The sequence below is a fragment of the Eriocheir sinensis genome, unplaced genomic scaffold (assembly GCF_024679095.1).
Source record: "Eriocheir sinensis breed Jianghai 21 unplaced genomic scaffold, ASM2467909v1 Scaffold497, whole genome shotgun sequence".
Lineage (NCBI taxonomy): Eukaryota > Metazoa > Arthropoda > Malacostraca > Decapoda > Varunidae > Eriocheir > Eriocheir sinensis.
Window position 1 is genome coordinate 293,374 of NW_026111828.1, and position 21,728 is coordinate 315,101.

At 46.6% G+C, this 21,728-nt stretch overlaps 1 protein-coding gene and 1 long non-coding RNA gene across 2 annotated transcripts in view; one reads left to right on the plus strand and one right to left on the minus strand.

Moving 5' to 3' along the window:
• The window catches only part of LOC126992637 (monocarboxylate transporter 12-like), a gene marked incomplete at its 3' end in the record, with an annotated part of 58,314 nt that extends 37,253 nt beyond the window's left edge, over nucleotides 1-21,061 (plus strand). Inside the window, exons 4-5 of the mRNA XM_050851438.1 lie at nucleotides 20,216-20,486; nucleotides 20,713-21,061. Of these exons, the coding sequence (XP_050707395.1) occupies nucleotides 20,216-20,486; nucleotides 20,713-21,061 (620 nt within the window). The remainder of the gene's footprint in view (nucleotides 1-20,215; nucleotides 20,487-20,712) is intronic.
• On the minus strand, nucleotides 2,694-3,198 carry LOC126992634 (uncharacterized). The gene is made up of 3 exons (XR_007746863.1): nucleotides 3,077-3,198; nucleotides 2,820-2,923; nucleotides 2,694-2,723 (listed from the first exon to the last, which is right to left on the minus strand). It is a non-coding gene; the product is annotated as an uncharacterized LOC126992634 (long non-coding RNA).
• Nucleotides 21,062-21,728: the final 667 nt, after the last annotated feature.

A 21,728-nucleotide genomic window follows, 5' to 3' on the forward strand; every position in this document is an offset into this window, starting at 1 on the left:
AGAAAGTGCTTTTGCTTAAACGTATAAATAGCATGCACTTTTTTAACAACCAGGCCTAGTCGAATAAGTAGTTTAAGGAGGGGCAGAGCAAATAGCATTTTCTCCTGAGCAGCATGTGTTCCAATCAGTTTTATGTTCTTACACGGTGCTGGACGGTTTTCTTCTTCATACCATTCGCGTGTGACTGACGATATATCTCTGTTGGTGATATTGTGTCTTCTGATGATCAGTGGGAGGTCATCCGTTTTCTCAACGACTTCACGTGAGACAGCCTCAGTATCGCACAGAATGAGATATCCAAAATCGCCATCGGTTGCTTGATTGACCAAGCCCCCGCTCAAAACGACTGCATTTCTGTCTCATCTAGTTTTCTCATATCCCCACATGGCAACTTCTCTTGCATTACAGTGGGATAAAGACTGTTGAAGTCAAGATATGAAAGGAAAGTGCTTCTATCATGTTTTGGATTAAACTGAGGGTTCGTGTAGATGTTATTGGCGCGTACAAAACGACGCACAACACTTGTGTAGCCCCCACGCACATTTGTTTGAATGCAATGATATATGTCTGGGCTACTAAGCACCTCTAATTCCTGCTGTGTTTTTAGCAGAAAGGAGTCATAGGCAAATCCTGGCAGGCTAACATAATTTACAATATCCAACCTCCACTGGGTTTTCAAAATACCTCTCCACTCTAGGAAGACATTACATAGAAGGCCAACATCCACTTTTACATAAAGCAACAAATAGTCCTTCAGGCTCTGACACCCAGCTACTTTCCAAACATTCTGAGCATGTTTATAATCACTTTCGGAAAGTTCTGCTTCTTGAAGCGAATTGAAAAAAATCTTCGCGGGATGGAAGACGTGTCTCAGAAAGTCGTTCCATCGAATCCATATAGTCATAACAAAACACCTGCTTTCCCTTGATCAATAATGGCAACGCAGGTGCTGGCACATCTTTCAACATCTGTTGTGTGCATATGGGTTCGTTCCCATTACTGATGAATTGGTTCGCTAAAGCCGCGAGTGAACCAGACATAAAGGCATACGAGTCAATAAATCTCAAGTCATTTATGATGACTTCATGGTATTTGTGAACTGAACGTTTTGGTCTTAGTTTGATTTTCAAGTCAGGTATCGTTAATTCACGCAGGATTAACGACATTTCGTAATTAGCATTATGTGCAATGAGAGTGAGCTGCAATTTGTGATTTTTCATTTGGAGGTTGCATCTATTACAATAAGCTCCAATGTAATTGTTTCCTGATTTTTCATGGTCATGATGTTTTACTCCTTTACCTTTTAAAAAACCCTGTTTGCAGAGAAGACAGTGAGTTTGCTCATTGTGACGTGTCGTATCTTCATCGGTCATATTGATTTTATTGTAGCCTTTAGAAAATTTCAACTTTTTCCAGGCACACTGCATTGTATGAATAAAATGGTTTACAGCATTACTTCCACAATAGGATCCGCTTTGTACTGTTTCTCCGTTTCTATTCACTATAATGTAAGCATACGCTATGGCAAAGTGATGTCTCTTTACATATCCAGACACATTCGAAGAAGGCTGTACGAGAATACTCTCAAAGTCATAGAATGCTAAATAAGATGGCTCATATGCCTTAGCATGATTAATAAATTTCACAGTAGAACCCGCGGGTGGGAATCTTAGTCTTGTGATCATCGTTGGGCAAATTAGCACATGTTCAGCAAGCGTTGTCTTGTTCTCACAGGCGCACAGGCAGATATCGCAAAACATTTTTTTCCCGCGACGTTGGCAGGTAAACAGGTTCATGTATGCGTCAAAGTCTTGGATAAGAGCTAGGTGTCTGTTCCCCAACAACAGACAATGAACAACTTCTTGATCTTTGAGCCCCTTTCTGACTAGAGTTAGTTCGCCTTTTTTGTCTTCAACGTTGTCTAGACAGTAAACGCGAATACTTATGTTGTTTAATCTTTCAAGCCGACCGAGGTCTTCCCAGGATACCGGGGTTGGAATGTTACCCATATTAATAGAGGCCAAGCAAGCATTCTCCCATTGTCTGCCCGATGGAACTACATTTCTTGACTTTAGATAGCGATAAGCTGTTAGAACTTGGAAAACACAGTCCGTGGGTCCTGAAGGGTTGAGAACTTGTGTTTTCTGGAACACCCTTAGGATAGGGTACATACTCTCCAATACTATTGTGCAGCATTATAAGAGAGAAGGAAAATTTTACGCTAACTATTTCATCTAACGTAAATCCACTGCCCTCTTCGTCCGACATGTCATGTTCAAACCGATTAACAAAATATTCGGATAGTTCACGTACATATGAATCTATATCGTCATAGCTAATTACCTGCATATGACTTCTCATATACATATCTCTATATTGAACTCCACCGTCGGGGTCTTCTCTGACTAAACGCAGATGCATGTCAACGTACACTTTACAAGAAGGAGGTCTAACCTGCTGGCAACCTTGGAATACAGACTCTACTGCCTCGCGAAGACGGTCAGTGTTGTTGTTGAAATATGATGCAATGTCGCCGTTGTCTGCTGGTGGGACGGGCACGTCGATCGTTGTTAAGGCCCCGTTGAAATGTTGGCTTATTTCACCGGGTGTTGGTGAGGGTGTTGTTGTCGGCCGTCCCGGGTTATAACCGCTGGGTCCTGGCTGTGGAGAACTGTTTGGACGGGAGAATCCCTCACGACGGGCTTGCTTTTTCCTGCAGGTGTCTGAAGAAAGGTAAAATAATATTAGAGAAAAATAGTGAAATTACAATTTTTTCCCTTAGAACAGACGTGTGCGCAATAAAAAACGTAGAAACTTACCGTTTGTTCCTGTATTCGCTTGTTTTCGTTTTCGTCCACTACCGATCGCTGAAGAGGAGGGCCAATGGCTGAGCCTACCAGACCCGCCTTCTTCGGAGATAGTCCTTAAGGAATACGAAACACAAATGAAATTTTTTGAACCCCTCTATCCCGCACATATTTTACTGTGACACTTAAAATACAATATGGAAAATGTGTCTCTTGTAAAACACATTTTAACAATATTGCATTTCAGAAGATATTAGGTTTTGACCTACCTTTGGTTTTGACTGGCTTCGTCGCTGAGACCCGCCCGTGGAGAACAACTTCCAATATCGCTGGGGTCTGGTTGAGAGAAACCGACATCTGATCGATCAGAGCTAGTCGACGACGTCTCTTCTGAAAAAGATAGAAAGACTAAAGTCGATATTGACCATGCTGTCCAGCTCTCTACCTCCCTCCGTCATCCACATCTGCTACTGTTTTTTATGACAATCATATAAAGTAACGCAAACATTTAAGTACTTACCATTGTTTCTAGTAGATATATCTTTCGATCCAGTCCCAAGGCCCTCTGGAAGGCAGGCCGCCCTATGAGCTGCGAGTGCGGACAACGGGAAGTAATTATTACACCATGAACATTTGATACAGGGGTGTACAGGGGTCCTCATGTTTACGGGAAACAAGAACAGGAGACCTCTTGACCCGAGACCGCCTTGAGAGCCTGTGAAGTGCTCGTTGGCTTGACGTCCATAAATACCCTTCGACATTGTGTGTTCGTTTGTACATGTGTGTGTGTGTGTGTGTGTGTGTGTGTGTGTGTGTGTGTGTGTGTGTGTGTGTGTGTGTGTGTGTGCGCATGGGCGTGTTCCTCAGGTCAGTCCTTAATGACCCGAGGTTTATTGTAATGACTTGAATCATTAAGGCTTCCGAAGACCAGAAGGCGTGGCCTCAGATACATGGAGATGTCATCGAAACATTTTTTTCCGTGATTTTTATCTCACATGAACAGATGTGTGTGTGTGTGTGTGTGTGTGTGTGTGTGTGTGTGTGTGTGTGTGTGTGTGTGTGTGTGTGTGTGTGTGTGTGTGTGTGTGTGTGTGTGTGTGTGTGTGTGTGTGTGTGTGTGTGTGTGTGTGTGTGTGTGTATGCATGTGCGTGTGCGCGCAAGCATGTGTGTTCCTCGGGTCAGTCCTTAATAACCTGAGGTTTATTGTAATGACTTGAATCATTAAGACTTCAATAGGCGTGGCCACAGATACATGGAGATGTCATCGATCCATTTTTTCCGCGATTTTATCTCGTAAGACCAGATGTGTGAGTGTGTGTGTGTGTGTGTGTGTGTGTGTGTGTGTGTGTGTGTGTGTGTGTGTGTGTGTGTGTGTGTGTGCGTGTGTGTGTGTGTGTGTATGCGCGTCAGTGGGAAGGAGGGAAAGATAAGACGCCGGGAACAGGTGCGCGGGACATATTCCAGCCTGGTCATTAACCTAATGTCTTTAACCTTTTTCCGTGATTGTAATCTTGGGGTCACTCGAGATCTCGATCTTAACTTGTGTGAGTGTGTGTGTGTGTGTGTGTGTGTGTGTGTGTGTGTGTGTGTGCGTGAGTGTGTGTGTGTGCGTGAGTGTGTGTGCGTGTGTGTGCGCGTGTGTGCGTGTGTGTGTGTGTGTATGCGCGCCTATGGGAAGAAAGATAAGACACCGGGAACAGGTGCGCGGGACATATTCCAGCCTGGTCATTAACCTAATGTCTTTAACCTTTTTCTGTGATTATAATCTTGTGGTCACTCGAGCTCACGATTTTATCTTAACTCTTCAAGTACCCTCCGCTGACCCCCCCTCTCGTGGTCATTCGAGGGTCCAAGATCTTATCTTAACCCTTCAAGCACCCCTTCTCCCGTCACCCCCCCACCCCCCCTCCCTGCTGGGCACCCCTACTCCCGTCACCCTCTCGCTTCCGTACGCTAGTCCGAGAGGGGGTGAGGGGGGGGGTGAGGGGGGGGGTGAAAAGGTAAAAGAGATGGGTGTGTGGGGGGGGGTAGGAGGGGGGGGTCCAGATACCCCCTCTTCCGTAACCCCCCCGCTGACCCCCCAACCCCCACTTCCAGTCCCCACCACTTCCAATTACCCCCACTTCCGTACATTTGTTACTACTCGCTTCCTTCACCAGCCCTCTAACACCATTCTCCATGCCGAGCCCTGCACCCAGCCAACGCCGCTCATCACGACCCTCCGCCAGTCGACGCAGTACGAAACTCTTCTACAGGACTTTCCGCACCTCACCTCACAGCGGTCTGCACCATCCCAGGTACGCCACGGGGTACAACACTCCATCGTTACGACGGGGCCGCCCTGCTTCGCACGCCCCCGGCGCTTGCCCCCTGAGCGCCTGCAGGCGGCGCGGAAGGAGTTTGAAAACATGCTGGCAGAAGGAATCGTGCGCCCCTCCGACAGCAACTGGGCGTCCCCACTCCATATGGTGCCCAAGGCTCAAGACGGGGAATGGCGTGCTTGCGGGGATTACAGGGCTCTCAACGCCATGACCCTTCCCGACAGGTACCCAATACCCCATGTGTTGGATTTCCACGCCAAGCTCCACGGCACCTCGGTCTTCTCTAAGATCGACCTCCTGCGGGCATTCCATCAGATCCCTGTGGCTGAGGAGGACATACCCAAGACCGCGGTGACGACGCCCTTCGGGCTGTTTGAATACCCCTTCATGAACTTTGGGCTTCGCAACGCCGCTCAATCCTTCCAGCGTTTTATGGACAAGGTCGCCAGGGGGTTGGACTTCGTCGTGGTGTACATCGACGACATCCTCGTCGCCTCCCCCTCTCACCAACAGCACATGGGACACCTCCGACTACTGCTCTCCCGCCTCCAGGACCACGGCCTCAAAATCCACTCTAACAAATGTCTATTCGGCGCCTCTTCCGTGGATTTCCTGGGCCACAGAGTAAGTGCAGATGGCTTGGAGCCCCTTCCTCAGAAGGTGGCGGCCATTGAGGACTTCCCGCGCCCCACAACCGTCAGGAAGCTGAGAGAATTCCTGGGCCTGGTTAATTACTACCACCGCTTCATCCCCCAGGCCGCAGAGCTCCTCGCGCCCCTCAACGATCTCCTCAAGGGGGCCAAAAAGACCTCACCCAAGCCCCTAGAGTGGGGACAAGGCACGGAGGACGCATTCGGCGCCATCAAGCGACGGCTCATCTCTCTCACCCGCCTCGCGTACCCAGTGCCCCACGCGCCGACGGTCCTCTACACTGACGCCTCAGCGGAAGCAGTGGGTCGACGGTGAGCTCCACCCCGTCGCTTTCTTCAGTAAGAGGCTGGAGCCCGCCCAACGCTCGTACAGTGCCTTCGACAGGGAGCTCTTGGCAGTGTACGAGGCTGTGCGCCACTTTCGCCACTTCCTGGAGGGCCGTGAGTTCCACGTCCTCACCGACCACAAGCCGTTGACGCACGCCATGACGCAATCGGGGGACAACTTCACTCCCCGTGTGTGTCGACAGCTCGCATTCGTATCGGAGTTCACCACCGATATCAGACACATCCGGGGGGTGGAGAACCCCGTCGTGGACGCCCATTTCCGCGGCAACTCCCCCCCCCGGAGCGTGGCCACAGTTGCTCGCCCACCACCATTAGACTACGCAGCGATAGCAGCGGCGCAGGAGAACGACCAGGAGCTACATGGGCTGCGAGAGGGGCCCACGGCGCTTCAGCTTGTCCGGCGTCACATCCCTGAATCTCCCTCGCAGCTATGGTGTGATGTGTCCTGTGGCCCGGCGCGCCCATACATCCCTCGCCAGTACCGCCGGCACATCTTTACACATTACCACTCCCTCAACCACCCCGGGATCCTGGGTACCCATCGCATCATCAGCAGACGGGCGGTGTGGCCAGGAATGAGGAAGGACATATGGGAGTGGACGCGCACCTGCCTCTCCTGTCAGGCTGCCAAAGTCCACCGCCACACCCGCACCCCGCTTCAGCCCATACCTACGCCCACAGACCGCTTCCACACCATCCACATCGACCTGGTCGGCCCACTGCCACCTTCCTGGGGCCACAGGTATCTCCTCACCTGCGTGGATAGAACCACACGCTGGGGGACCGCCATCCCCATGCCGGACAGCACGGCGGAGTGTACGGCCGCCCACTTCCTCTCGGGCTGGGTTGCGCAGTTTGGGGCTCCAGTCACCGTCATTTCCGACCAGGGCGCGCAATTCGAATCCCACGCCTGGCGTGAGCTATTGGCCTTCCTCGGAACGACACGTCAGCGCACCACTGCCTACCACCCACAGTCCAACGGCATGGTGGAACGCTTCCACCGACGCCTGAAGGAAGCTATCCGCGCCCTGCCACACCCCACCAATTGGATTGACGCCCTTCCTATAATCCTGCTCACCCTGCGTGCCACCGAGAAAGAGGACATCCATCACACGCCGGCGGAACTTGTGTACGGGGAAGACTTGCGGCTGCCGTGTCAGTTCGTCCCCCCGGGGCATGGAGGCCACTCCCTATCGTTTCTCCCCGCGCTCCGGCACGCGATGGCACACCTCCAGCCCACCCCTCCACGTCCAGCCCACCCCTCCCGTCCCACTCACTTCCCGGCTGAACTCTGGACGGCGACGTCAGTCTTCCTGAGGACGGGGGCACACACCGGTCCGCTACAGCCGCCCTATACAGGTCCATATCGAGTCTTGGCCCGTGGGGACAAACACGTCACGCTCGACGTGGGGGGCCGCCGCTACGTCGCTTCGTGGGACAGAGTAAAGGCCGCCCACCTCCCACCTAGCCATCGTCCTCATCCCCACCACCAGAACCAGCCTCCTGTCGCCCACGGACGGCCTGCTGCGCCCCCCGAGCCGCCTCTGCGTCTTCCACACCCTCGCGACGTTGTCTTGGCCTCCCCACCACGTCAGGAAGCTGCCGCCCTTCCCCTGGAGCTCCAGGAGGAAGCGTACCCCTCGACGTCCCAGCAGGGCGGGCACAGTGCCAGCGACCCGTCCACGGTGCCTCTCCTGCCCTCCACCTCTGCCACCTCCGCCGGCGACCCTCCCTTGCCCTTTCTCCCCCCACCGCTCCCCCCAGCTCCCAAACATGACCTCCATTCCCTCCCCCTACCTCAGACACTCCCCCTTCCCGCACAAGGTACCACGCCCCTCCCTCCACCTTCTCTGACCACTGCCCCTCCGCCGGCGAACCTCCCTTGCCCTTCTCCCTCACCGCTCCCCAGCTCCCAACCATGACCTCCATTCCCTCCCTCCACCTCAGCCCCACCCATTCCCGTCTCCCCTTCCGTGTCTTTCTCCCACAGAACAGGCTACCTCCCAGGGCGCCTGTCTCCAGTACCAACTCCAGCCGGCCTCGTCCAGGTCGACACCTTTCTCGGCGAGGACGAGGAGGAGGAGGAACACGTCCGGCTGGAGGGTGTTACAACCCGTTCAGGCAGGACGGTGCACCGCCCGGAGTATTTCCAAGCCACCTAACGGCTACCTGCTGTGGGCGGGGGGGAGGGGAGTATTGTAGCGTCCTCGCAGCAGCACACCTGGTTCTCCGCCCCCACACAGCTGCTGCACCGCCCTACAAAACTAATCTCCAGGAAAAGACTCAAGGACCCTGCCTCCAGCACACCTGCGGGCGGTGATAATCATATCCAGCTGCTGCTAGTTCGGAGACTCGCTAATCCTGCCCCGAGGCCTGCGAGGTCAAGTCAGAACCACCAGTCTCCCTACAGCTTCCACACGCATCACACCTGACTTCCTCTCGTGCATCCACACGCCGTCGCTGATCCCGACCGCGTACATTAGTGTATATAAATAAACCAAAGAGTGCTTGACTGTGCATTTTCATCAGTGTCCTGGCTAAGAAGAACACTACAACACCACACCGGGCTGAATTTGACACCGCTGTGGCCACGGGACTTTCTGAGCAGGACCCGTTCAATCTGCCATCATAGCTGAGTCAGTCTGTAGTTTACTCATCACCTTCCTCCTCCCTCTCTCAAGGACTCACTCCCCGTTGCCAGCTTCCTCGTCAGCTTACTCACTCCTCATTCACTCACTCCTCATTCACTCACTCACTCCTTATTCTCTCTCTCTCTCCTCACTCCTCCCTATTCAATCACTTCCTCCTCCACTCACTTTATTAACTTCCTCCTTATTCACTCTCTCACTCTATTTATTCACTCCTCACTCCCTCATTCACTCCGTTATTATCATGTTACTTGTCAGTTCCTCACCCTTATTCACTCTTTATTCACCTATGGACTCACTTATTCTTCACTTATTTTTCTTATTCGTCAGCTCAATCACACACTCACTTCTCTCATTTACTCCTCCCTTTCATCAGCTCCTCACTGACTCCTTCACTCCTAATTCCTCACAAAGTCCCTTATTCCTCTGCTATTCGTCAGTAGGCTACATTCACTCATTCATTCACGTACTCACCCTGTACTATCAGTTTACTCTTGAGATCACTCCCTCGCTCCCCACTCCTTACACGAGGCTCCATACATCAGCTGATCTTCCCACTGATAGACAGATAAGGTGAATTGGCCAGCCTTGCACATACACTTACAACATTGCACGTCACCGCGGCTGTTGCAGGTATTAGGTCGCTGAGAGAGGTTCAACTTGCTTACTTAGTCTTAATTCACTCCTCTGGTCTGGCGTGGGCTCACCTGTCTTCCCCTCTGCTCTCCACACAGTCCCAACACGTATCTCTACCTCTCATATAAGCTATAGGTATCATATGAAAGAAAAAATAGGCGTTGAGACTGTGTGGCAGAGCAGAAGGAGAAATGGACACGAGAGCTATGCCAAAACGGACTCGACAATTTGGTTTCACTATAGAACAAACCAGGCAGATTAGTATGTTTTCCTGCTGTATATTCCAGTGTGCATGCGTGGTGGACAGCAGAGTGACTTATTCCTGCGAGAGGTATTTCTCATCATTGCCTGTCCCTGAACTGGAGAGCCGCGTGTGGAAAGATCGCGTTATCAGTGACAGGGGATGACAAAAGGTGCTTCGCTCGTTGTGTTTTGCTAAGGTTTGTTTACATTTGATTTTACTATTTTGTTTTTATTATTATTTTTACTTATATATTATTTTTTTGTGCATGTGTTTTCGATTTGTGCCTCATTTATATATTTACTCTTTTTTTTTTGTGTGTGTAAGAGAGAGAGAGAGAGAGAGAGAGAGAGAGAGAGAGAGAGAGAGAGAGAGAGAGAGAGAGAGAGAGAGAGAGAGGAGAGAGAGAGAGAAATAATATTCATGATAGTAACAAGAATTAGAATAATATCATAGATGTGGAAATCTATAAAAAAATTTAACGGAAGTAAATGATCAGGAAAGTAGGAAGTGTAACCTTCATCTCAGCACACCGAGGTCAGGCTCTTCATTCGTCAGCCCTCACACCACGAACCTTCCGTACAAGGATGCCACGTCCCAACCCGACCATGAGGTGAAGAGACCCGCTAAGCATGTCACGGACGGATTAAGAAACTGCCATCACCATCATCGTCTACGCCATAATCAGCATAATCACCAAAATAATTACCAGAGAGGATCGATGCCGGCCCTTGATATAATTAAAAATACCTAAATCAGCAGACAATATCCAAATGCTCTAAATATATATTCCTAGTCAGGCCACTCTTCCTGCAGAGGTGAAGAAGCAGTGATTCATTCTTGGACAGGCCCGTTCTCAGGGAAGGAAGAAGGTATGCGCGTCAGGACCAGTGGTTCGCAAATCTTGACGCCTGGCAGAGCCCTATTACAATCATTGTTGCTTTTCAACACACACACACACACACACACACACACACACAAAAAAAAAACATATAAATTGTTACGTTAGGTGGCGCCTCCACATGTGTTTTGTTGCATCACATATCGCAAGGCTCATTTTCTAGCATCAGGATTACAGTGCAAGTGTCTTGACCATATGGTAAGCAGCGAGTTGATTTTCTTCTTTGATGGATGACTTTGACTTGACGAGTGAAGAACATTTAACGGATGACGATTTCAGTTTTAAGAGTCCCCACCGTCATTTCTGCCCGGCATTTCAACGTACCTGTCAATAATTACATTTATTATGTCAGACCACTAGTGGGTGCGTGCCTTGACACACGGAACACCGGGGTAACAGCTTGGGAGCCCCTCTACACTAAGGGATGTTTATTTCTGGGATGTTGAAACTTTCGCTGCAGCTCCACATCCACTCATTAGTCTGGTCGCCTCATATATTTCTCGGGCGAAGTGTGAGGTCCTCGTTTACAATAAAGAATCTGTGGAATATTTCAGATCCTTTCGTACATATCCTTATTCATATACATGTTGATTCCTATCAGGCCGCCCGTTATGAAGGTATGTGGCTTTAGGCCCATGTTTACACGAAAAGATGGTGACCCGTGGATGGAGCATGGTCGCCTCCCGCCGTCTGAACTCCAGTTGACAGTTTGTTTCCCCATTTCCAAACCTCTTTTTACATTCAGAAGTATATCGCTTATATAACCCTTGTTCCAGCTCTCCAGAGACGTTCGATTATTGACACACCCAAAGATGTTCGTACGTGATTGCGATGAAATAAAGTCGAAACATCATACAACTTTAAAAGTTCAACTCTGAATGTATAATTAATTTTACATAATCACGGCACAAAGGGGCACGTGGACGAGTGCCACACGTCGCTCAGACGTAATGATCTTACACCTATAAAAATGATGCCCCACGAACTTATTCCACTCCCTGAGGATCGACGACGGTGACCGAAGGTGTGGTGGAAGAGAGAGAGAGAGGTACATAGAAGTGCGGTGATAACTAGACCACACAGGTCCTAAAGGCGAACTAAGTGGTCTGTCCTAAACCTAAGTGACGGTTGTTATGCGGCCACCACGACGTTGAAACTGACCTAGTGAACACTGAGATGGAATGGCGGTCAAGATTATTCTTAAACGATGCAATCTGTTCTGACTAACCACTTATGGTGGTAATCTCCAATCTCGAACGACAGCATTAGTGAAGAAGAACTTATGCAATCTGGAATGAGCTTGTCTACATTTGAGTTAGCGCCATTATTTCTCGTTCGCGTCGAATCATCCATCACAACAGCATAGTCGGATCCACATAATCAAACGATAAGTATTTTAAAGCACTCGATCAGTTTCCTCTTGGTGGTGTTTTTCATGAGAAAGCAGGTTTAGATGTGACAATCTTTCCTCGTAGGGTTTGTTTCATAATGAAGGAATTATCTTGGTTGCTCTACGCTGAACACCCTAATTTAGCAAACGTCTTTCATGGTGGAGACCAAAATTCCACGGCGTACTCCAAATGAGGTCTGACGAAACTATTATACAAAGGTAGTATAACATCTTTATTCTTGAATGAAAAATTTCTCTTAATCAAACCCATTATCCTGTTTGCTTTTTTTAACGGACCTGCTGTAACTGCTGGGGAAAACTTGAGGTTAGACGCGACTGTGACGCCAAGATCTTTGACCGAGTGAACGTTTTAATTTTAACGCCGCACATTTCATAGTCCTTCTTTATATTCCTAGATCCAACCTGCAGAATCTGGCACTTCTTTATATTAAAAGACATTTCCGTTTTACTGACCAATCTGATATTTTACGCAAATTTTCTTGTAGGCTCCGCCTGTCACATTGCGATTTTCGTGTCGTCCGCAAATTTACTAATGAAATTATTGAGACCAAGGTCAATGTTGTTGATGTAAATGACGAAGAACGGGTCCCAGGAGAGAGCTGGGGACACCACTAGTGACAGGCATCCTCAGAGGTCACTCCATTTATTACAACTCTTTGCTTTCTATTGCTTGGCAGTGCTTGATCCATTCGTAGCTTACCCCGATGCCTATTTCCTTGATTTTATGAAGCAACTTGTAGTGTGGAACTTTATCAAACGCCTTCTGGAAGTCCAAATAAAAATATCAAGTGATTTAGAAACATCATAGACTGCAAAAGCTCGTTATACAACGTTAAAAAGATTCGACAAACATGATCTGTTGTTACCGGAAACCATGTTGCGAGTTCAGGATTAGCGAATTACACTCTAGGTAGTTAACTTCTTTATCTCGAATAATTGTCTCAAATAATTTACCATTAATTGAAGTTAAGCTGATTGGCCTGTAATTATCCGGTAATTTTCGGTCACCTTTTTTCAAAAATGGTGTTACGTTACCCATTTTCCAATCACTAGGAACGATACCATCGTGCAAAGACATAGTAAACAGCACTGTTAAAGGTCTGAGTATCTCTCTTGATATTTCTTTAAGTAATTTTGGATATATTTTATCAGGTCTTGAACTTTTATTAGTTTTAAGTACTTGACTGCAGCGCTTTGAGAACCTCATCTGTACTGATTTCAAAGTCAGGGAGGGAATGTCTGGGATTTTCAATAGTGTTAGGAACAGCAACAGTATCGATAGAATTACTATTAAAAACCGAGGCGAAATAAGAATTTAACCTGTTCGCTATGCTTTGGCTGTCTGTCATGATATTGCCCGAATTATCTGTTAATGGGCCAATCACACTTCGAATCTCTTTTTGTTGTTTATATATCTAAAAAAAACTTTGCACACTTTTTGCAATTTACCGGAATGTTTACTTCGTACGTCCGTTTCACCTGTTTGATTAAACTTTTGACTTGTCGTCTTGCTTCTTAGTACAAATGTACTTTTCGGTAGAGTTATCGGTTTTCCTTTGCCTATATAACAAATTCCTCTTTTTGGAGAGTAATTTGATTTCATTATTAAAACCGCGGAGGATTTTTTACTTTCGGCGCTTTTCACAAGATTGCACGGATTTATTTTGTTCAGTTAGTAATCGAGCTTTAAAGTCTGCCAAGATTCTTCGACGTCAATGTTGGATACCAATTGAAAGTTCGTTAATGACTATCTTATTCTTTCAAATCCTCTTTTAAATTGGGAACCAATATCTTATTCTCTGCAATCCTTGTTGAGCTCTTATGTCGAGACGCACCAGTCTATGATCGCATGATCCGAGGTGTTCGCCAACGCTAACATTGTCAACTAAGTTCTCTTGGGTTACTAATACAAGATCAAGATATTATTATCGCGCGTTGGTTCATTAACCATTTGGCTGCGGTAGTTATTTTCAACGAAGTCTAACATCCTGTGCGATTATCCTCGGATCCCGTGGGTGTCTGCCAGTCTATACGGTAGATTAAAATCGCCCAAAATCAATGCATCACTGTTTCGGAGGTTCTTTGCAAAACGCTATACATTATTTCATCATCCTTGCGTGATTGGCCTGGGAAGCCTATACGTGACGGATATGTTGATTTTAAATTGATCGGTATTTGTACTCACGCTCACGTGTTCTGATTACTGTCCTCTGGTGCGTTTTATCAACGGGCTGTAAGCTACTGACGTAAAGAGCCACTCCTCCACCTCTACGATTAACTCGGTCTATTGAAAACATAAAGTTATCTATATTATATTCAATTAAGTCATTATTAGCGGTGTCAATAAATGTTTCAATTACAGGAATTATATCAAAGTCCTCTGTTTTAGTTGGCACTGCAATTCATCGATCTTATTTCTTAAGCTTCCAAGCATTAAAGCTAAGAACCCTTTTTTTTTTTTTTTTTTTTTACAGTTTGCCTATTGCGCCGGTAGGCATCTTCCCGGTGGGGCCTGATGGTCGGCCCAAGGCTTCTTCCAGGTGGGGCCTGATGGTCGGCCCAGCCCGTTCTGGCGCAGGCGAGTGTTTATAGTGGCGCCATCTTGCATTGGTTCATGCTGCCCCCGGAACTCGTACTTGATTGCAACGGACGGCTTCCTCTAGAGTCCGGGTTGATGGGTGGTCTTCAGGACAGCATGTGGGTAGTTTTAAGCCACTCGGCGGTGACCGAAAAATCCGAGTGGTAGCGTGGGGATTCGAACCCGCGTCGTCCATCACGCGGCGAATGTGGGTCCAGTACGCTATCACTTCGGCCACCGCCTACCCTTAAATTGTCTTTTGATATAACTCGAGAAGCAGAGTTGTTAGGTGTTTACAATTTACTGAAGTGGTGAGAGAGAGAGAGAGAGATTTACATAAATTCAGACCACATAGACCCTATGGTCCAGACTAGGTGGTCTGTCCACCAAGTGATTCTACATTAGTCACATAGCTCCAAAACTTTGCATTTCTACTTTAGTGAATATTAAGTTGAAGAGTGTCGGTCGAGCTTGTTTTAAAGGAGTCAGTCGTGTTGCACTGGACCACTGACGGTGGAGCTTATTCCATTCTCGCACTACAACGTTGGTGAAGAAGAATTTGGTGCAGTCTGAATTTACTTGTTTACTTTTAGTTTGTGCCATTATCTATCGTAAGCCATTAAGCATTTTAAAACATTCGATCAGTTTTCCTCGGAGGCGACGTTCTCAAGAGAGAACAAGTTAAGAGTTGAGAGGCATTCATCGTAGGTTTGTTCCGCAAGGGAAAGGATCATTTTTGATGCCCGACGTTGAACACCTTCTAATTTAGCAATGTCCTTGCATGGTGGGGGGACAAAAACTGTGCCGTGTATTCCAAGTGGGTCTGACTAAATTATTGTAAGGCGGAAGTACTACATCTTTATTTTAAATTAAAAAGTTTATTTTAATGATGCCCAACATTCTGTTAGCTTTATATGCTGCTTCGATGCATTGCCTTTGAGAATTTGGGTTTTATGCGATTTTGACACCCAGGTCCTGACATACTGAACGCTTTTGAGCTTGACGCCGCGCATTTCGTAATCGAACCTTGTATTTCTTGTTCCAACTTGAAGAACCTGGTGCTTATCTACATTAAAGGGCATCTCCCATCTGTTAGATCAAGCTGAAATTTTATGCAAATCTTCTTTGGAGGCTTTGTCTGTCGTTAGTGACAACCGAGTTAACTATCTTTGTATCGTCTGCAATTCGCTATTGAAATTATTGATTTCCAACGTCCACATAGTTAATGTATATAATGAAGAGCACTGGACCAAAAACTGAGCCCTGAGGGACGTCACTAGTGACAGGCTCCCACTCTGAGTTAAATCCATCAATCACCACTCTTTTGCTGTCTGTTGCTCAACCAATTCAAAATCCATTGGTGTACTTGACTGTCAATACTTAGTTAATTTAATTTATAAAGTAATTTATGGTTTGTAACTTTGTCAAACGCTTTCTGAAAATCAAAACAGACTACGTCCAGTCATCTGGTTACGTCATAGACTGAGAAGAGGTCATTATGAAAGGACGGTAGGTGTGATACGCAGGAACTCTTGCTACGGAAACCATGTTGTGAATTTTAATTCATGAGTGTCTGAAGGTAGCTCACAATTTGTCTCTAATTATGCTCTCAAGTAGCTTTCCTACAACTAAAGATAGACTAATGAGCCTGTAATTACCTGGTATATTTTGTCCTTTCTTAAAATCAATCGGTGTTACGTCAGTCTTTTCCAATCCAGAAGATGCCTTGTCGCAAGGACATATTTAATACGGTTGTGAGAGAAGAGTATTTCGCTCTGTTTCCTTAAGTATTATAGGATATATATTGTCGGTCCAGGACTTTTATTTGTTTTAATTGATTGGAAGCATTGGGACTTCATCGGTAGTTATTACAAAAGTTAGGCAATGCATGAACGAGATGTACTTTAGTACTGTTGTCGTCGCTGGTGTTGGTGGAATGTGGGAAGACTGATAATATTAAATACCATGAAATTAATTATTTAACAAGTTCGTATGTGTTGGCAGTGTTTCATTACTAATTCACTGACACTGTTAGTTAGGGTCCAATTCCACTTCTGATGGCCTTCTTGTTGTTTATATACTGAAGAAGGATTTCGGATTATTTTTACAGTTGGTTGCAATGTTTTCTTCATATCTACGCCTTGCCTGACATACTAATCTTTTTACTCGCCGCCTGGCTTCATGATACAGTCTAATGTTTTCGGGCATGCTTTGCTCTTTCTTTTAACCAATAAGACAAATTTCCCTCTTAATTAACCGAATGTTTTATTTCGCTATTAACCAAGGTGGACGTATATTTAGTGTTACCATGCTTCCTCGCAATACGGGACAAATGCATGTGTTCTGCTGAGTGATGATTGATTTTTAAAGTTTAGCCAGGCAATCATCTGATAATTTTAGCTTATGACCAACACTGAACACTGCTCACGGTGTGGATCCTTACACACTCAGAAACATTGATAGGTTAGAACAAATCAACACCAAGGCGGCTAGGTTCATTACAAACAAGTACACTCGAACGCCTGGAATCACAACACGGAGCAAACTACAGATAAACATGGACCCTCTTCACAAAGTATACGCAGACAAGCACACAGACTTACACTTATGTACAAGATCAATCACATTGACATTGACCCTGACATACCTACTACTGTGTAGGTATGTTTGTGGTCAATGTCAATGTTTGCCTTGTGTAGGCTACACAAGGCAAACAGTCAACGTACTCGTAACACACACTTCCATAAATACCAAACATATCATACTAACACTGACGCATACAAGCACTCATACTTTCCACGCACCATACGTGACTGGAACAGCCTCCCTCAACAGATCTTAGACTGCGGTACAATAGACGCATTCAAAAAACAAATACATACTCACTTGTCACCACAACACACCAACACTAACAATAATACATGATTCACTTCCTCCCCTGCACTTGGCTCCCGTCCCCTAACAGCCAACAACAAATATGCGTGTTATGCACCTATACAGGTGCCCTGCGCGTGTGTCCAGACCCAGATCCAGATTGTATTTCTGCTAGTTTTTGTCAGTTCTACGAAATTTGCCCTTTTGAAATTGGGTACCATTTCTTTATTTTCAGTCACTGTTGTTTGAGCTCTAATGTCGACGCGCACTAATTCATGATCGCAAGAACCGAGATGTTCTTCTACCGTGACATTACTGACCAGGTTATCTTGGGTCGCTATTACAAGGTCAAGTATATTATTTTGTCGAGTTGGCTCAGTAACCATTTGACTTAGGTAATTATCTTCTCAAAACTCGATCATTCTATGAAACTCGCCCTCAATAATGAGGGAGATTAAAGTCTCCTAATATCATTGAGTCCCTGTTATTAAGTGACTGCCTTAACACACTGTACATTTCAACATCTTCGAGTAACTGACCCGGAAGCCTGTAGGTGACAGATACATTCAAAATATTTTTTTTTTTATATTTACTCGCACGCACAAAATGTTCAACGTTACTGTCTTCTGGTGTTATGTCAGTGGGTTGCAAATAGCTTTTGACGTAAGGGGCGACACCACCACCTCTACAGTTAACACGATCTTTGTTGAAGAGTCTGCAGCCATCTATGTTGTATTCTGAACTCAATCAATATATGTGGTCTCAATAAAGGTTGTGGTTATAGCAATTGCGTCAAAATATTATGTTGAAATATTATGTTGAAACAAGATATCTCAATTCTTCAAACTTGTTTCTAAGGCTACGCGCATTGAAACTTAGGACTTTTAGACAATTTTGAGGTTTAGTAATGGGATCGGTGTTATTTGTTGTTCAACGGTTTGGTGTTGGTTGTGTTGCATGCCGTCTTTTTACACGGCCGGGGTGGTGAGACGCGGCCGAGAACAGTTTTTTGACCAAGGGGAGAGAGAGAGAGAGAGAGAGAGAGAGAGAGAGAGAGAGAGAGAGAGAGAGAGAGAGAGAGAGAGAGAGAGAGAGAGAGAGAGAGAGAGAGAGAGAGAGAGAGAGAGATTATAGTACTCATCCTCGTAGGCCTTATGAACGATGAAGCTCCCCTATAAATAATTTTGTTTTATTTAACAAGAAAAAATAGCTACTTATTCGCCTACATTTTCTAATATTGTATAGTGTTGAATTTATTTACTGTCTATACACTAATCTCCTTAAACAGTAGAACTTTCCACTAAATCTTTTCATTCCTTAATTCCAGCGTCCTCAACATGCCGTCCCTCGCTGTCCAGGAGTCTCTCTCTCCCAACGTCTCGTGGGAAGCGGACGAGAAGCCACTCAACTCGGACGCTTTTGGTCACCTTGAGCTGCAGACGGACGGAGGAGATCTCGATGACGCTCAGTCCGAAGACCCGACAAGTGGTTGCGACAAGACTATCTTTTCTGAAGACTGCAAGAACTACCAGGAGGTTTTAGATTCTCCAAGGACCACAAGGAGCTTTTGGAGACTTCGAGGACTCAAGCAAGCTTCTGGACTGAGTCAGCAAGCGGCCAGCAAATCTGCAACATTCAAAGTGAGTTATTATTTGGTGGTTATCGTTTAGTTATGGTCATTGGTTTGGTTAGTTAATGAGAATCTTAAATCCATAAAGATTCCAAGCTGTGTCCAGGATTGGGTCAGTAAAGGGCTAGGAAGTTGAGAATTAGAATAGTTAGCTTGTTAGTTAATTGACCACATAGGAAATATAGTTAAACATGAAAACTATTCTTTGTCCAACACGAGAGTAAAATTTAAAACTCCATATTCTTTATTAACACAGTGTGACGTGAACGGTGGACATACTGAGGCGATGAACGACGGAACCGCCATCAAGAAAAGGGGAACTGACGTGAAATGGATCCATGAAGAAGGAAAATGTTCGAAGGAGAAGGACAGGAGACTGGATGCCCCCAAAGATCGGAAGAAAGCAAAGGATGAAGGTAGTCAGGTGCTGGAACATGAGGCGCTGGACCGCGGCTGGGCGTGGCTGGTGCTGTTCGGCTCCTTCGTCGTCGGGGTAAGGCATATATGATCCAACATTTCTGAGCTAACACACTCACATTTGAAGAGGCTTTCGTAGAGGTTGTGAGGATTTCTGCACCTTCTGCACTTTGAACGTGAAAGCACTCTGGAGATCCCGATCTTGTGAAATATTTATTGCGAGAGCCAAAAGCGTCTGAGACTACGGATCTATGTTCTGAGCCCTCCTTCAGGTCACCATAGAAGTGAAAAGGCTGAAATAATTGGCAGTCCGTATAAACTCGTTCGCAGACGTACATGTCATGTATTAATGCCAGTTTCAACTCATCATCACTAATTAATTATCAGTTTACTGCCGTACAAACGACTTTCCCAACGTCCTCCACCTCTGATGTTAGTGTACCACGTCATCTGTAAGTTCATATATCTACACGTTAACTGTCTGTCTTGGCCTCAATAATTACTAGGTTGCCACTGTTACTTTGGTTGTCCGTCTGTTGTCAGTTCTATGAGCGATAGGACATGCCCAAATCCATTTCTTATTTTTAATCGTCATTTTAATATTTTCAACGTTGTCTAATCCCTAACCCATGGTAGCCCCTTTCCATCTCCATGTTAAACACAGCACTTTTATCTCTTTGCGTTTGTTGCGCTTTCTCCCCATGTGTGCTTTTTCTGCTTCCACACTACTCACCATTTCTCACCCCCGCCAGGCTGTGATGGGTCTCCTCATTCCTTGCTATGGGATCTTGTTTTTTGACTTGCTCACGAGCTTCAACGCGTCCTCTACGGTGACCTCAGCGATATTCATCGTAGGAGTCTTCGTTGTCACCTGCGCCAACATGGTGGCGGGGCCGCTGACGGAGCAGTTTGGGTGGCGATGCGTGGCTGTGGGCGGCGGGGTCCTTGCCTTCGTCGGCATGGCAGCCTCCGCCTTCACCCCCTCCCCCTACTTCCTTTTCTTCTCTTACTCCATTCTCTCAGGTGAGTCATGCAGCCACTGAACACACTGACACGCGAGTCACACAGCCACGGAACACATTAAACATCGTTGTTTATGATATACAATTTATTATGTATGCCACGATATAATTTTCAGGTATACAGTAAACCCTTCAGCTAAAACTTATGTTAGTTTTTTGTCTTCCCTATCTTTCACTCATGCAATTTCTTCCCTTCGTTCCTTTAATTATACCCTTGTTACTTTCAGCTCTCGGCCAAGGACACTGCGTTTTCGTGTCATACGCAGTCATGCCACACTACTTCAAGCGACGAATCGGCATGGCTAACGCACTCATGGCGTCGGGAGTTTGCATCGGCGGCATAGTCGGGCCTCCAGTGGTAACCTTCCTGCAGGAGCAATACGGCTTCAAGGGCGCCACTCTCATCGTGGCGGCGTTTGCACTCAACTTTTGCCTTGCTGGTGCCTTGTTCCGCCCGCTGCAGAGACCCAGTAACGTGAATAAGACCACAGAGAGCACGGACAAGGAAGCCAAGGACAAGGAGATCAAGCACAAAGCGATCAGGACAGGGACACGAATAACAGTGAGGACCAGGAGGTCAGAAAGAGTATGAATAAGATTGCAGCCACGGGCGAAGACAAGAATGGACTATGCTGTGTGGCGAGACAGATGGTCTCCTCCGTGGTCACAAACATGAAACTCTTAAAAAACTCTCACGTTGCCCTTATAACCCTTAGTGGCGCCTTGGTGATGGCCGGATACATGAACCTCTCCTCTCTGGTGCCCTTCCTCATCCAGGAGTACAGGCACACGCAGAGACGGCGGCGTGGTGCTTGTCCGTGGCCAACTTCTGCAATCTAGCCGCCCGCTTCCTCTTGGCCTCATGCATTGACTTCTCCTGGTTCCACATCCGCGGCTGCTTCATTGTCTCCGCGGCCATGGTATCCTCTGCTACAGTGGGTGAGTGACTTTCTGTTCTCGCTTCATAAGCCCATACACTTCTCCATTACCAGTGTGACCGATTAGAAGCTTACAAATTGGTTACAAATTGGGCATGCGCGGTCACGCTCGCCTCGGAGTTAGACATTTTTCATGTGTAAGTGGCTTTGGAAATATATTTCAATCACTGCAGGATTAAAAAAATGTAATTGGTTTAAAGTGTCGTGTAGTAGAGCCGAAAAAAAAAAAATGTTGGGTCATCGCGTCTCGGCCCAGTACTGCACGAAACAGTCAACGAAACACATTCTTAGGACTTTCAGTGCTC